This window comes from Larus michahellis, chromosome 8 (assembly GCF_964199755.1).
Source record: "Larus michahellis chromosome 8, bLarMic1.1, whole genome shotgun sequence".
NCBI classification, from domain to species: domain Eukaryota; kingdom Metazoa; phylum Chordata; class Aves; order Charadriiformes; family Laridae; genus Larus; species Larus michahellis.
This window is the reverse complement of record NC_133903.1, coordinates 38,620,374-38,636,986: the sequence shown is the minus strand read 5'-3', so window position 1 is coordinate 38,636,986 and position 16,613 is coordinate 38,620,374. Positions and strand designations below refer to the sequence as shown.

Below are 16,613 nucleotides of genomic sequence, written 5' to 3'. Positions count from 1 at the left end.
CACACACATTCACAGAGTCTACCAATTAGTCCAAATGAGAAATTCAGAAAGCTTAGTCCTGGAAAAGACTAAAGAAGAGACGTTAAAGTAAGTTGGACTATATGCACTACATTCTCCTAGTCTAACAGCATTTAAAAAGCACATTTTGGAACTAAAGTCATGCCTGTAGATGGTAAAGATCATCATCGGATATCTACCATTTGACATCAGTTTGCCAGCATTCAGCTCAATTCACACATGCTAGTGTTCAGTAACATACCTGTGTTTCCATCTCCATCATTCTTTGTTTGGTCTCCTTCAGTTCAGCCTGAGTTTCTGCTTCTCTCAATCGCACTGTCATCAGCTCATCCTGTAGTTCATTCACTGTGTTTTTTCTGGGAGGATCTTTCCATCTTCCACTAGTACGAGCTAAGTGACGCTAAAAAAATAGCATGCCATTGCTGATAATACCTGATCTTTCCTGCTGTTCCCTTATTTCATTTAAGGTCTCAGAGTTACATGGAGACAAGTTGCTATAGTGCTCCTATTTGTCCTAAAAACTAGAAACCCATGCAAACTTACTAGTTTTAGCAACAGCCAATTAAAAAGCTGAAGACAGTCATTCCCAACTACAGTAAGTTAGTGAACTGCAAGCGAGACTTTTGCCTATTTCTAGCCCTTGTTAACATTTAGTGAAGTAGGACTGATCAGGTACTTCCTTTCTATCAGAATGGCTAGTTAGTAGCACAGGCTCTGTCATCTATAACAACTAGGGACCAATTTTTAACATACTTTTGAAGTAAAGTTTCTTGTGACAGCTGCATTTAAAGATTTTCTCACCTCAGCAGCTTGATCTACCATCACTAGTTTTTACTTGATCTCTACATCTCAAAATTTTGTAGTCTCTTGCTTTATCATCGTTCATTGAAAATATAAATGGTTAAGTGTATTGTTTCCCATACCTGCCAGTGTTCCTCCAGATCTTTGACTTGCTGCCTTAGTTCTTTGAGACCCATCAGAGCTTCTGCTTCTCTTAATTTTACTGCAATCAGTTCTTCTTGTAGTCTAGCAACATTTTCCTCATCAGGGAGAGAGCTGTTCCTCTGCAACAAGGACCATCCTCTTAAATATGTATTTGAATAAAATTGTGCTTAGAGAGACCCACTCCAAGAATATAAGCACAGAATGATAACTCTTACTACTAACCAGACTTTCTTAATTACACATCCCTTGCAAAATAAAGTGATGCAAAAAACCTAAATTCCTGGATATAGCGAGTATAAATAAGTATCTTCCAACTGCGAACTACCAAAAAAATTGACAAGGTAGTTTTGGGTATTCTGACTTCCAGATTTCCCTGGATGGTATCCCTAACAAAGCATTATTTACACTATTTTGCACACATCATCAAAGATATCGACAGAAGTCTGAGAGATTTTGAGCTAGTTGATAGAATTAAAGCAAATGAGGAACTGAAATTACACCTTTAGAGTTATAACTTACAGGAAAAATAATAAATGGAAAATTATTTTTTGGGAAGTAGGTCATCTACCTTCGAAAAGGAGAAAAGATAAATTGGCAAAAGGAACCACCATTAATATTTATAAACAACCACCAATAAATAACAGGTCTTCCAGATGAAAGTGCATGGGTGTTTACAAAAACACATGAGGAAAAAGTAGAAAGACTAGAGAAAGCTAAACAGAAAACAGGAAAACACATGGGAGGAGTGACCTGGGGAAAGTGAAACAGTGATGAAAGCAGAATAATGGAAGTCTGGGAAGAAAACAGAGGGGAAGAAAAAGAATATAGTCTGCCTAACTACAATATCCCTAAATCAAATCACTGGTCATCGAATACTCTAAGTCGAACTGTCCTTCATCACTTCCTACTGTATTTCTCAGTAAAATTGAGTATTTCTGTAGATGTGTAGTACCGTGACAGTTGTCAGTTTTTCTTGAGAGTCAAGATTGAAGTAATTAACTAACTACAGAACACAGCACAATTAACTAACAGAACAGAGCACAACATCCATTTATTAGCATCTCAGTGTTTCAGAATCATGGTATCTGAGTATTGGCAAATATATGAAGCGATAGGGTGTGTTTCTGAATGTTTACATCACTGTCAGTACAGCCATGCAAGTCTTGGGTTACTGAGCAGAATCTTCCCAGATTACATGACGCATCACTAACTAACAGCAGTAAAGAACTGTATTTGTAGGAATTTGAGGGAATTAACTTCAGTCACTTTCTCACGTGCCTAAGTTCATTATGACAGACTAAAACACTACTATACATCTGAGTTGTCTGGTACACTCAACTTTCTCCCACTGCTCCAGTTTTTCTTCACATTTAAGTTTTCAGTGTATGCTATCTTCATGCTGATGAAGGTTAAGAAAAGTAGTAGTCTCTTTTTGAACTTTGAAAAATACCTTAGATGCTGAATTCTTACCCATGTTCAGTACAGTAAAAACTACCACACTACTTGCCTGTCAGACTCCCATGAAGCCCCTCAGACAACTAAAAAAATGAAAATCTTAACTCTAGTGGTTTAATCCAATTAGCTAGCAAGTTCTGTCAGCATTGATGAGTGTATAGCTCTTTAAAATTTCCATGAGGAAACAATTTCCAAAGCCAATACAACAGGATCTGAAAAGCATGCTTTATATTAGGTCAACTAGTAGGGCTTTTTTCTTTCCTTTTTAAAATTTTATTTGCAGTTAAGTTTTTCTTCAAAGAAAGGTAAACTTTTGACAGTTGGTTTGAATACAGCTCAAACTGTGGCATCAGTAAGTTACAAGTTGGGATGGCACCCAAAAAAGCAGTAGAGATTTTGATACTCAACAGTGGAAGTATTCTTTCCCTGCCCATAATGGGATGAAGTGGGAGACACTCAAGAACTCAAGACCTGGGAATGGTAACTTTGAACTCTTTCCTCCTCCCCTCCCAAACTATTTACTTTCACATCACCTCAATGCTCACCCTAAGCTGACTGCTCTTGTTGCAGGATATCATTTTGAAACAATTCGCATTCACTGTAAAGACCACCAGATTCCAAGTTTTCCACTGCAGTGGGTGTCAGGAACAGGAGAAAAGTGATCTGTTCTTCACAAACCTTTCCCAGTGCAAAAAGCTCTTAGGGTTTTTGCTATACTAACCACAGGTTTCTGTAGCATATAAAGATTGCAAGAAGTGAAAACAGAAGAGAAGGTTCTAGAGCACAGTTATGCAAAGAATTACAGGGACCTGTAGTCTGTTTCTACTGCTATTTTATACAGAGGGTCCTGGTTTGATTTACCTTTTCCATCTCTAGAACTTTATCTTGCATCTCCTTCAGGGCACAATGGGATTCTGCTTCACTCAGCCTGGCTTGGACCAGCTCTTTTTCCAGCTGTAGCACAAAGTCTTCACTGTATCGTGAACTGCATTTATGCTACAAAGTTTGCAGAAATATGTTTAGTATGAAGCACAGACGGTTTGAAAGGGGTTTTATATGCCAGATTTGGAGTGCAAAGTGCATTCAAATGCTTAACATTAGGAATACTAGCTTAGGATCGATAGAAGCGCTTACCTCACACAAGTCTACTAACATGTCCATCCAGACTGCTAACAATAAGAACCCTAACACTACGCACCTTGAACACCGCCACAAGCCAAATGCGTAAGACCAAACTGAGACCCCTACTAGTACTGATGAACAACAACTCAGTTTTCTCTAATTGTTACCTACACCAAAAAATTCTCAAAGGATCTGTGATTATTTTGTGATATGCTGAAAGAGATGCTTAGGAAAGACTAGCTTATTACTAGATTAACAGAACTATCTCTCTTGATCCCTACTCACTTAAAGTCTGATTCAACAGAAGCATTCGATAATCTTGGATTTATGAGAAAAAGCCAGGTACAAGTAGCAGTACAGCCCCTTCCAGACAGACAGCACAGGCCCAAGCTACAAAGAAATTTGGTTCTTTCCATATAGGACTTACTCCAAGACTACTCCCAGCCAGTTTTGCACACCAAAGCACATTCCCTCAGTAATAGAACAGCAGTTCAAAATTTAAGGTCACCCTTTCCAAACTTCACAGTGGAGGGGGAAGGGGGGAGACCCCCACAGTTCTGCTCAAGTAAGGTAATTCACCATTAATTTAGTTCTTGACTGTTGATTACCTGGAATTAAAAGTGAGATAATCCTTTCACTTGCTAAAGCACAATTTCATGAAACTGCATCTGTCAACAGATAAATCCAACTGAAGTCATAGTAAGCATTTGTATTCAGAAGCCCTACTTAATTTCTCCCTCCAGCCAAGAGTTACAAAATACATTATATTTCTTTCTTGGGTCACTTCAAAATTACTTGAAATTCACCAGGGATAGTGAGACTTGCTTGACAGGCCATGCCATTCCAAATCAACATTTAAATTTCTGGTTTAGGAAAAAAATGGTTGTTGAAATCCCCAAAGTATAGCTGCCTAGTTACTGGGTATGCTTAGCTACCCTGAAAATTAAATATAAAGGGAAGTCATTTAATACATCTTTGGTGCCATTAACTACATTGTGAAGAATAAATACTATACTTGGATTCATAGATGAAGTTTTATTCAATTAACAATGCAACTTTAAAATCCATAGAGTATTCGTTATACTAGAGATACAACTATTTCTTCCTTTATTTTATGTTTGCATCAAACAATTTCGTTTTCTGCATCTAAAAACAGTTGACAAAATTAACAGAAAAGTCTTCAGTTCCATTTGCTTCTGTATGACATTCTGTGACCTTTAACGCACAAACCAAAGGCAAGCAGGACTAAACAAGGATTTACAACATCTAACTACATGGTAAAGAAATGGTTTTTCATTTATTTTTATACTTCTGCATGCCAATTAAGCCTTTCATCGTGATTTACAGCACAATCCAAATTCAAAATCTACAGTAACCTTAGTGTTATGGTTTATTGTATTTCTTATAAATACGTGTCTACAGGGAGCTATAATGGAGGAGATATACGCAAAGCATTAAAAGGCAAATACAGCTCACACAGGCAGTCTTTAGTGTCATGGAGACTATGCATTTAAGTGCTCATCCTACCTAACTGTACAGCTGAAGACACAAGGAACACTTAATGTACAAAGATTATAGTATATTTAATATTAATTTTCCCTTATACAATACTAATTAAATTCATATTCTTTTCAACCCACATAGCGTCTTTGCCTCAGCAAGCAGTGGAGTGTACACCCTGATGCAAGTGTAAGGAGAGACTGGGTGGACAACACTGACGCATTTCTACAATTGCTTTACCTGATATGGGAGCACAAGTAGCATACATACATAACAACATGCAGACACTGAGGATAGGCAACAGCTCTTTCTTACTCCCTGGCTGTTTGTACACGTTCATCAGATGATATAGATACTTAAATGGTCTCTACATTTCTTGTTCCAGATTCTGTTTATGATACATATGGAAAAAGAATGAATGCACTGTGCTTTCCTCAAGTAAGAAGGCCTCTTGTACTTTCCAGGAAATTGAGAAAAAACAGCAGATTTGAAGAGCTGAATACATCCTGATTTTGCAACAATATGTAAGTGTACCCTAAATAGTTTTCGACTACAAAAATCTAACTGATGTTTGTCAAATAAGTAATGGAGAGTGTAAAAAAAAAAGTTACTTTATTCAGTTTCAGGCACAAGTCATGCCACCTTTAAATCTGTCTTTAGATTTCACCTGCCTAAGGAATACGTTAGGAGTACTTCTCTATTTACCCACAATAAACTTTACATCAAGTCTTGACAGGCTGGCAAAAAAACCACAGCCAAGATCAAAACAGATTTTAAAAACAATATTCACAAGTTCAAAATTGTGATTTTTTTTTCCTTAAAAAACCAACACACAATTTCAATAATGTAGAATATAAAGGTAGCACAAGTTTATAGTCAAAACAACGTTTGAAGACTACTTTAAGACTGACTTCTTTAGCAAAAAAACTGCTTTTATATATTTGCCTTGAGCCCTAGAATTTATGACAAAAAACACAATGTGAATACATATTTCCAGGCACCAGCCAAATGTTTTAACCACAGTAACACTGTTTTTCTTGGCTGTGTTTAAAATATGTTTGTAATATAAAGCACTAAAAATGTAATTCTATAACCATTTATGTCTGGAAGAAACAAGTCCTTGCTTGGCTTCACAAAACTGTATTTCTTTTCCCCAAACTTTTCTTAAAATCTCAGAAATAGTAAAATCTCAGAGACTGACACAACCATTCCTAATATTATTTCAGCTGATGACAGATCATTACAGATTATTATCTATACTGAAGGGCAACTAACAGATTGTCCAGCAGGTGCCCAGTTAACTTTGGTTACACATTTAAGCACTAACTGTAGTAAAGTGTTTTTTTTTTTTTTAATTTCTGCTTTTTGGTTGCAAATCAGAACATATCATAAAAAAAGTATATTGTAAAATAAAGTTCCATAAGGTTGCAACACTCATTTACATGCCTACGTTCCCTATATCAGTTATTATGCTTTTAATTATTATCAGTCATTTTAGCATGAGTTCCTGAACAGAAACTATCCATTATGGAGTTGCTGTAACAATAACCAAATACATGGCTATAAATTACTTTGCAAAACACACATGCTTCTATCTGAATGTTTAGTCAATTAAAATTCTATCTTCACGTAATACACTTGAAGAGCCTTCTTAAAAATAAGATGTGAAGCAATTCTAGCTTGAACTGCCTCTCATTTCTCAGATTCATTTTTCATGCGTTCAGACTGATGAACTGGGTAACCATTGAAAGTTAAGAGTATCACTGGGAAAGACTGAGGTTTGTGTTCTGGAGGTGTATTAAATGGAGTTAATTCTGGAGGTGTATTTCTGAAGGCAGAAATTGTTAGATTATCATTTTTATACATGCTGCGGAATCTACCTTTTTCATTTAGAAACAATAGGAGAAAGAAAACAGAGAAAAAGCCTTCAGCACATGATTATCATCAGTAGGTGAGAATAGGCTGATTACCCTCACCCCTAACTCCTCAAATACCATCACTCTTAGTATGCCTCAAGAGAAAACCTCCTGTATTCTGTTGAAGTCGGGCACAACTTCCTCCACGCAGCTCTTGATTTAGTGTCAGTATGAGGAAGAAACCACCCTCCTCTTAATCTTTTGGTTACCCACCACATCTAGAAGCCTTTGGCAAGTTTCTGTATTTAAAGATCAGACATGCCAAAGACAGATTAGTAGCATTCTCTTCGAAACCATTCAGGTAAATGTTTAGGTAGCTGAAGCACCTAAATATAAAGAATGTACAGGTCATAACACTGTTTTTAAAAACCTTACACTGACAGAGCTGCTCTCTACTAAGATGTAAAAGTTTGCATCTAAAGTAAAATTAAGCACGAAGACTCCATCTCAAGTCTTATTATTTTCCACTTCCTTTTCCCCTTCCAAATGACTTCAAATACAATCAGAAATATGTGGAATACATATGATGACACTTAATAGATGATTTATTATATGATCACTAGTATTATTTTCATGTTGTCTGGGAGAAACACTAAAGCAGAACTTCCCTTCCTTTCACTAAGAAACAATGGTAAGAACAACCTCTCTAAGTAGATGCAACACTTTGTAATAAAGTCATTCTAGTTTAATTAAAAACTCCCTATAAATACTTCAGCACAAGAAAAATTAAAGTTGCATGTAATTCGGTCTTCTAGTGTTGGACTTAAGTCAAAAGAATACTCCTCTACCCATCTCTGTATTCAGCCTTACAAAGAAGTGCTGCAAGAGAATTTCTTCATATACACACACGTCCTGTAGGCACCTTCAATACTTACCCTTTCAGCCACCCCAACTTGTGCTATCAAGTCTCACAGAACGAACCCTAGATTATACTTAAATACAAATGCATAACCTTTTTACAAAGGTTATGTTATCCTTCTTACTGTTGTTTAGATAATATTTTTGCTACCAACAAAACAGAAAAAAAAGCCCAGTCTTATCTCTCCTGCCTCATGATTTACAAGTGGGTTGTGTTTTGCTTTCTTTTTTTTAAATCCCATAGCATTGTTCAGAAGAGGCAAACACGAGTATCCTTAGGCAGTTCTTTTCATACATTCCTATTTCAGAAATTCACACCTGAACTGTACAGTTTCTATCACGCTGAAACAGACAACTCAACTTTGGAAAAGATGTAGACTATAAAATATGTAGGATAGATGCTATACCTTTAAATAACTACAGATAAACTATGTAGCCATTTATAAGTACACTGTGCAATCCTTTTTGCTAATCATAAACAAAACTGAAATAATTGGAAGAAAAAAACACAACGACATTGAAGCAAATATTCATAAGACAATACTGAAGAGAAGCATTGCCAAGAGCAGAGCTACTGGCACTAGGAAGCAGCAAAAAAATGTATCAGTGTACTTTACTTAAAATGCCAGAATTCAAAAGAAATTGATGGATTTCCACTAGGTGGTGCCCTCAGTGCATGCAGCTGTTTACCTTTGTTGCTCCTATTTCCGTGCTTGCAAACAAAATTAGAAGCCCGTTCAATTACAAATGTTACTAATGCAGCAGAATCTAGGGAACTACTAGTTGAAACCATCTTCACACTTTCAGCACGTTGTCTAAGTTAATTCAGACAGCCCTCAAAGCCACAATACTATTCCTTACGCTTCAAAATTAGTCAGCTACTAGGCACAAATCCCCCTATAACCACATGGCTTTAGAGCCTCAGTTCCAAGCACAGTCAAACTATTTCCTATCGTTGCGGTCACACGTAAGTGTAGGAAAAGGCGGCTGCAAGCATGCAGGGTAGGAAGTGTGGCTCTTAAATTAACTGTCCATCCTCACATTTTACTTGCTCTCCACCCCTGCAGTACCTGTCCAATCTTCTGCCCCCACAGCTCAAATCAAATCAATTTTGCAATCCAGTTATCTATAGCTCTGCTCAGGACCTCTATCCTTGCCCAGCCAACCTGCCAGGCTTCCCTACCATTGCTACTTAATAAGGTCCCCAGCATATTTAAAAGCATTAGCTTTAAAATTCATATTACCCATCAATTAAGAAATAGATAAATACAGCATTTTAGTATCTTTAAGTAACTTTTAATTGAATACAGGTATGTGACATGAATGCCTCCAAAAACACATTCCAAAAGCATCTGTACTATTGTAATCAGACAGCAAACATCTGGCTAATCAAGTCTATAAACATTTCCCATTTCATTTCCACTTGAAAGATTACAACAATACTTAAAATTTTGGTAAGCATTGCTAGAACATCCCTATCTTCCCAATTATAATTTCTTCATTTTTTTCCCCTAAAGAAATTGCTGAATTAAATAAAAGAACAGCATTACACATTGCAGAGTAACAGCTCAATAATTCCTTGCAACTATTCTGAAATATGTACCTTTTTTTACACTTAAATGCATTAAACAGACATAATAAACTATTTATGTAATGTTGCATTTAAGTTCTGATTTCTTTTCAGTCTAACAGTAAGTCTCATCTCCACCTTCCAAGAAGAGATCCAAGTATTTCCAGAGCTTTGGTGGAAGATGTATAAAACAAACTCGGTTTTTGCCTGTAAGGGATCTGGTAAGTAGCTGCAGTTCTAAAAAAGTTGTATTCCGTACACCTGAAAACACCCAGGGCTTCAGATAAGTACTTGGATACCACTTACTTAAAAAACAATATGAGCATATTCACATCAATACTGCTAGTGCACAATTTATTCAGCATGTGAAGACTCCTGAAAATGCTTCCCTCCCTCTCAAGAGAGGACACTGAGCACTTTGTAAATGGCTTGGAGAAAGTAACTTCAGTCTCACAGTAAGAGTCTGAAGTCTTGCGCGTTATACTACCCAAAACACATAGTATATACAAACACAGTACTACATAGAGCTGCTAGTTATTTTTCTGCTCTATCTGCACATAAACCAACACCTTTAGTAAAGCCCTGCAGCTCTAAACTCAGCGACAATACCCTTGTATTTTTGCAAGCAACAAATTTAAGCATGCTAGGAAAAAAAAAAATAGGTACGCAGGAGAAACAATATGGAAAGAATTGACTTAAATAAGAAGCTAGATAAAGGCATTATGAATCAACTCTCAAATCTGAGTATTCAGAGTGACACAATATGCAATGGCTAGATTCAGATCACTAGGAACTACCAAAGGTTTTGTGGGTGGTTTTTTGTTAGTATTTCTTTGGTGGTGATGGCTTTTTTTGCTGTTGTTGTTGGGGTTTTGGCTTGGTACATTTTATTATGGTTTTTTGTTTGGGGTTTTTTTTTGTGTTGTTTTTTTTTTTTGTTTGTTTCTCTAAACTAATAACTTGCATCTATCCAGGGTTATGGATCTCATCTATCAGTAAGAACAGACCAAAATATCACTTAGTCCAGTTTGTGTAATTTTAAGAATGCAAATCACAATGAACAAGCATTTACAAGGACAGCACAGAGACCATGTCGTGATGAGGTAAAACAAACACGAGTGAAAAAGATGAGATGATGTGCTGCCAGGCTCCTTACCCATTGCTGCTGCTGTTGGAGCTCCCTGATGGTATTCTCAGCTTGCTCCAGTTTAGTATTGGCCTCATCACTCTGCTGTTTGATGGTGGCCAGCTCCCGTTTTATGAGGTAGTTTTCCTCAGCCTCCTGAGCCCTTGTCACTTGTCCCTTAGGACATAATTTATTTTTTTTAAGCAATTGAGGACAAATCCAAGAAAGATTGTCTTTGTGATGCTTAGCTGCTTATTTCATCAGATTGGTTTTGCATACAGCATAGAGTACAATTGGTAGAAGTTTTAGGACAAGGTAGTACTGAACAGCTGCTTTAGTACTTTATTACAAAGTTCAGCATACGTTTAGCAAGCACAATTGCGTACTTGCATTCAATAACATTCCTCCCATGCAGTATTACTCAGTTGTACATGCACAGATTTAAGCTCGCAATATTCAATTTCAGTGTTAATAGTGTCATAGAATCCATTCGTCATAGGAATTTGTACCAAAAATTACATTAGGCTATGAAAAATATTATAGCGTGCAGGTATTGGGTTTAGACATTTTTAGTAAACAAAATTAAACAAGCATCTAGCAAGATATTAGCTCTATATTTATTACAAATCAGCAAGGCAGGGATAGAGTACAGCATGCAAATATGCATGCATTAAAGCAGTTTGGGGGTTTTATGAGAGTAGGAAGAGAGTCATACAGAAAAAGACTAAAAAGACTATACCTGTATCAATCTATCTGCCAAGGAAGCACTTTCCTACAAAGGAAAAATTCAGATAGGAATAAGGAAAAGAAAAAACAAAACACAAAGGGGTGATAATAGTTACAAAAAAGACAAGAGCTGAGAGAAAGAAAATGCCCAAATTCTACCCATTTTCTGTACAAACTCGTTTTGCAAAGTTAACAACTCTTCATATAAATTAAGACAACTCAGCCTGAAAGTCCCAGGAAGCAGCCTCCTCTGCAGTAGATTTGACACAGTCTGTGACACAAGAAGATCTCAAAGCCAGATTTCTGTAACACTTAAAATTCGCCTACAGGAGACTGGGTATTTTTTTATCTGAATGGCTTGCTTCCTTAATTAACAGGAGTTACTGGTACATTATCTGATATGATCTAGTAGATAGATGCAAGATGTGGTCTATGGTCTATCCACAACATCAAAGGAAGGCACAATTTGAGCACAAAGGGAACTCCACTAAGCACCAAGGCATTCATGCAGAACTAAAGCTTCCAAAAAGATGAAGCAGGAAAGTTAAATGGTGCAAACTGACAGACACAAGTAGAAAAATTAAACTATGACAGGTAGTATTTTATTTTACTGAACTCTTGCAGTAAACCCAATTGAGCAGTTCGTAGATTCTCTTTCCTTGCCAAAGTTTTGCAAGAAAGAAATTTTCATTTATGCACACTGACAAGCACTACATTTCCCCCCACCCAAGTTGCACATTTAATTAATTTCTCCTCTATCACCCTTGAAAGTACTCAATTCTTGCAGATTCTACAACAGAGAACACATCTATTCGCAGACCATCTTTGTCCTTGGAACTTTTAATAAAATTAAAGTTTCAAACTGGTTGATAATAGCTATGACTCAGAAGTTAAGGCCAGATGTTTATCATTGAGGTACACTAAGGAAATCGCAACTAAATCATATAGGTTACGATGAAAAAAAATACTTTAAAATAAAAATAGATTTCCAACACAATGTGTTTGTTCACACTTTATGATCTGTTTCAGATGCTGTGATGGATCTTCAGAAATTCTTATTAGTAGATAATATTTTCCCATTTTGAAATGTTCTAATTCCAGTCAGAATAGGATACTCTGAAAGTGAATTCTGAAGTTTTAAGTATAGAATTTGCAAAAGCAGTAGCGTCTGGCGCTTCATCATGGAATTCCTAATAATAAAAATAATAATCTGATTTCAAACCTCTGCAAGTTAAGTATAAAACAGGGATATTTACTATTAGAAATTTGCCAACAGCATTGAAGTGATTCACTACAGCTTCAAACTTCTTGTAAAGAGTCTGCTCTTTTCAGTTAATTTTATCAGCACTTCAGTGTTAGAAACAAAGATGTTTATAAAATTGTATTTTTGGTAACAACTTTCACAATATGTCCTCATTATGTGCATTTTTCCAAACTAAATTCAGAAATCAATTAATTCAAATTTGACATAGACTGACCGTTTTTCCAAGAAACTGTAAGGGATTTAACATCTGAAGTGTGATATCTTTCAATTTTGTGACTCTAAGTTGAATCTTTACCATTTTCTTCCCCGTGAAACAAGAACAACTGTTTGCAACAGCAAACAGCATTCGATTTCATTTGTTGAAAGATAGTTGCTGTTTGTGGTTAAGATGGACAAGAATGTTCATTCTAGAGCAGACAAGCTCAGATGCAATCCATCACAGGAAACATGATACCAGAATATAGGAGAGGCCATTGGAGAACATTGTCCATGGGTTGGCAATGTATCAACAACAGCTATAATGCATACTTTTAAAATTACATCCAGTTACAAAGAAGCCTAACAAAACTCTATTCCAGATTAAATCTGTGATAAGTAAGTCTTAAAAGTTATTCTCCCCCCCACATACCCATAACTGCTACAAATATTCAAAACAAATTAATGGCAGCAGACTTTCTGTACTGAATGTGAATGCTGCAGCAACACCCCTCTACTGCTGTATTCGCTACCAATGGAATAATCTGCTTTCATCTTCATCTCCCTCTGGTCATTGGTAGGTCTGTCATTTTGCTCCTACATAAAAACACCCAGCAACTTCAGATTTTCAAAACTGAGGATTCTCTCACAATAACCTCTTTTCCACCCAAGCAGTCCACTATTTCATGTAGTCTTCTGGACTTTGAACATATGCTTCTAATTTAGAAAGAAAACAGTACAACAAAAGTTGTGTATGTCAAAATGCTTGATTTCATATTCACCAAGAGCCAGACATAACAACCTTAAACATTTGTAAGCACCAACCCTAATTGCTTTGTCATTGCCATGCTATTTGGCTAAGGAATGTTGGTAAACACCACAGATCAACAGGAAAAACACTAAGCTATAATTCTGAGATTCCCATTTCATATAATACAATTGCTGTCAATTTAAGTATAAATTAACACAGATCAAATCTAATCACCAACATACTTACTTTTTCTAATGTTTCAATGCGCTGTTTTAGGAGTCTATTCTCAGTCCGTAACCTCTGAAAGGTAAATGGTTCAGAATTGTATTTCTCAAGTTATGAATTGAAAGTCTGATAAAAGCCAAGCAAACTAACGTTTTTATCTCATCACATCTATGAAAATCAATATAAATACAAAAATAATTAGTGACCTTTTTAACATCCTTTTATATTATGTACTAACCCAGAAGATGAGTTTAAACAGCTTGATACAGCAAAGATGAGAAGAAGCCTCGTGTTATACAAAAGCATCTGTGTTGCATTAGATGAAAAGCAGCATGTCTGCAGGTCAACCACAGGGCTTAACCACGCATTAGACTTGACAGTCTCCTCCTCAAACAGAGACAGACACAGTCTTCATGGTTAAGGGACATGAAAGTACACTCCCTGCGCTAGGACAGGTTAATGAGATAGCTGCAAGGTTTCCTTCCTTTTTTCCCCCCAATAATTTATATTAAAAAAATATTTTTTTTTAATCTGTAAGGTTATACTGAGTTATTTACCTCAGATACCCCAGAAGTGAGAAAGAGTTGTACTGAATTGCATATTTTACCTGCATTTCCTATAAATTTTAGCAGTCAGCATTCAGATAGAAGAGATCTGTATCCATAAGAATAGGGCCATGGATATCAGTTCAGTAATGCTTTATTCTGCCAAGGCTAAGAGACAGACTCAGTGTGCTTGTTTTCCATCTCCCTGAAACAGCAGAGCTTCTTAGCAGAAGCAAGTATGTTAGAAGTGGTTTATATAAGGTCCCAAAGCAGGGCCTAGAAACAGACAGCTTTGGGTTGCTGGGTTTGGTTGGTTGGGGGTTTTTTGTTGGATTTTTTTGTTTGATTTTGTTAGGGTGTTGGTTTTTTGGGGGAGGGAAGGGGGAGCAGGGAAGGATTTGGAGTTAAAATACTAAAATCTAAAATTATAGTTGTCTTTCAAATGATTTTATTCTGTCCTATTCTGTAGAGAGCTGTCATTTGAGTCCTGCAAATTTTCTCATTTGAGATGCCATTACAGCAGTTCCTAATGCTGCTGCCTGCCTCGCTGCCTGTTACAACAATTACAAATGGCCTGAAAAAGCTCAGAGCACCTTTGTGCTCCCGGAATTTTTCTGAAGAGCCAATGCCTTAGAAACTGATACTGAAAGGCAAAACGACTAGCAGTGGAATAGGAAGAAGGGAGGCTGTCCTCACTCCCTCTACTAAGCTTTATATCCTACACTTGCCCATCATTTCTCTCATTGGCTTTTCTCATGGAACTGGCTAAAAACATGGCACAAGGAAGCAAATCCACATCAAACACCATGCTGTGAAAAAAATGCAAAAAGGGAAAAAAACCAGCAAAAGCCTACTTATGTCACAAAAGCAAAAAGATACAGTGATTAAGTACATACAGGAAGTAGGTCAGTTAATAAAAGGGAAACAAACTGCACTCGCAGGGTGGTTTTTTTCCCTCATTATGTATCAATTGCAGAAGCTCCAAAAGAAAAAGTGACTGCATACAGAAAACCCTCAATCTTGGGTCCAATGCACAAGAAAAATCAAGAACTCAAAATCAATGATAAACTACTCAAACACATTCTGACAAACTCTATCTTAACACGTGTCTCACAAACCTCCTGTCTGGGACACCTACATCTAAACCGACACACTTGGAACCTCTGGTAAATAAGGCCATATGTAATCAAGCTTTAGTCAGCAGAAAATAATGAAAACTAAGTGCAGCAGGCGTCCAAAGATTTTTCTTTAGATGTCCACCAGAAGTCTCAATAATTTCACCCTAAGTGTCCTTTATGAACAGACAACTCAAATACAAATGCTGAAAGAAAAGAATTTGGGGACCTCAGTTATGTGTCCTGATACACATACAGATCAAATACATAACCCCACACCTAGGAATTAAACTGATCCATAAATATATCTGTTGAGGCTCTCTTACTTTAATTTCAACTTGTTCTTCCATTTCTTTTGTCTTTATAGTAGTGTATTCCTTTTCTAACCTAAAAATTAGAAATAGTAAGTTATGATTAGAAAAATTGCATATAACTTACTTGTTGGTGTAATACCTAACAAACAACCGTAGAATAGAGATACAGATTACTGATATTTCCTCTGTTTAAGCGGCCACTTGAAATGCACTCCTGTAAATATTTAGACTGGACATGAAATTTAAACACACAGACTTTTGTAGGTATGAACCTGCACTCTGAAGTGCAGGTTCTTGCTTGTATACATTTACAGTGGCAATGATTTGGACCTATTCTGTAATAACCACTCAATGTAATTATACAATAATCAATTCAATAGATTCAGCCGAAAGAAAACACAGCTTGGAAAGCCTGGAAGACAAAAGATGCAAAGAGATTTCAGACAAAGATCTTAAACATATAAAACAATTTTGTCCCCTCTCCAGCATGCTACAAAATTGTCCCAATTGAAAAAGCTGGCAACAAGAAAAAAACAAGCAGAGATAAACAATGCCTCTGCAGAAGGCAACCAAGGAAGTTTAGACGTGGAATGCTAGGATTTTAAACTACATATGCTTTTATCGGCTTTCAGAGAAAATGTTTTTCCTGAAAGCTTTGTTACTACTTGTTTTAGAGAAGACTGCTCACTCTACAGCATTCGTCACAGGCTGCTGACAGAAGGGTCAACAAATGCAAACTGAAAGACCCTAGCACAATCTACAAGAACAGCGGAAGTACAATACATTACAACCAATTGGAGAATCTCTGAACTTAATCCTGGAGAAGCACAATACGTGCAGCTTGGCTTATGAAAACATAATTTACCAAAGGCAGAAAAGAGAAGACATACAACCAATGTTTAAAAAAAAAAGTAGCATTATGCTTGGGATTTCAAAAGTTATTTTACAATTACTAATGGTCTTAAAGT

General features: G+C 36.5%; 1 protein-coding gene across 10 annotated transcripts in view; it reads right to left on the bottom strand.

Moving 5' to 3' along the window:
- The window catches only part of EVI5 (ecotropic viral integration site 5), an 81,716-nt gene that overhangs the window by 39,075 nt on the left and 26,028 nt on the right, over window positions 1-16,613 (bottom strand). For 4 of the 10 annotated variants that reach the window (XM_074597228.1, XM_074597227.1, XM_074597225.1 and 1 more), the window contains exons 10-16: window positions 15,658-15,718; window positions 13,693-13,746; window positions 11,250-11,282; window positions 10,541-10,687; window positions 3,280-3,414; window positions 942-1,082; window positions 260-418 (exon numbers count right to left, since the gene is read on the bottom strand). In XM_074597228.1, coding sequence (XP_074453329.1) covers window positions 260-418; window positions 942-1,082; window positions 3,280-3,414; window positions 10,541-10,687; window positions 11,250-11,282; window positions 13,693-13,746; window positions 15,658-15,718 — 730 coding nt within the window. The remainder of the gene's footprint in view (window positions 1-259; window positions 419-941; window positions 1,083-3,279; window positions 3,415-10,540; window positions 10,688-11,249; window positions 11,283-13,692; window positions 13,747-15,657; window positions 15,719-16,613) is intronic. The other 6 variants (XM_074597232.1, XM_074597229.1, XM_074597233.1 and 3 more) reach the window with 3 other exon arrangements.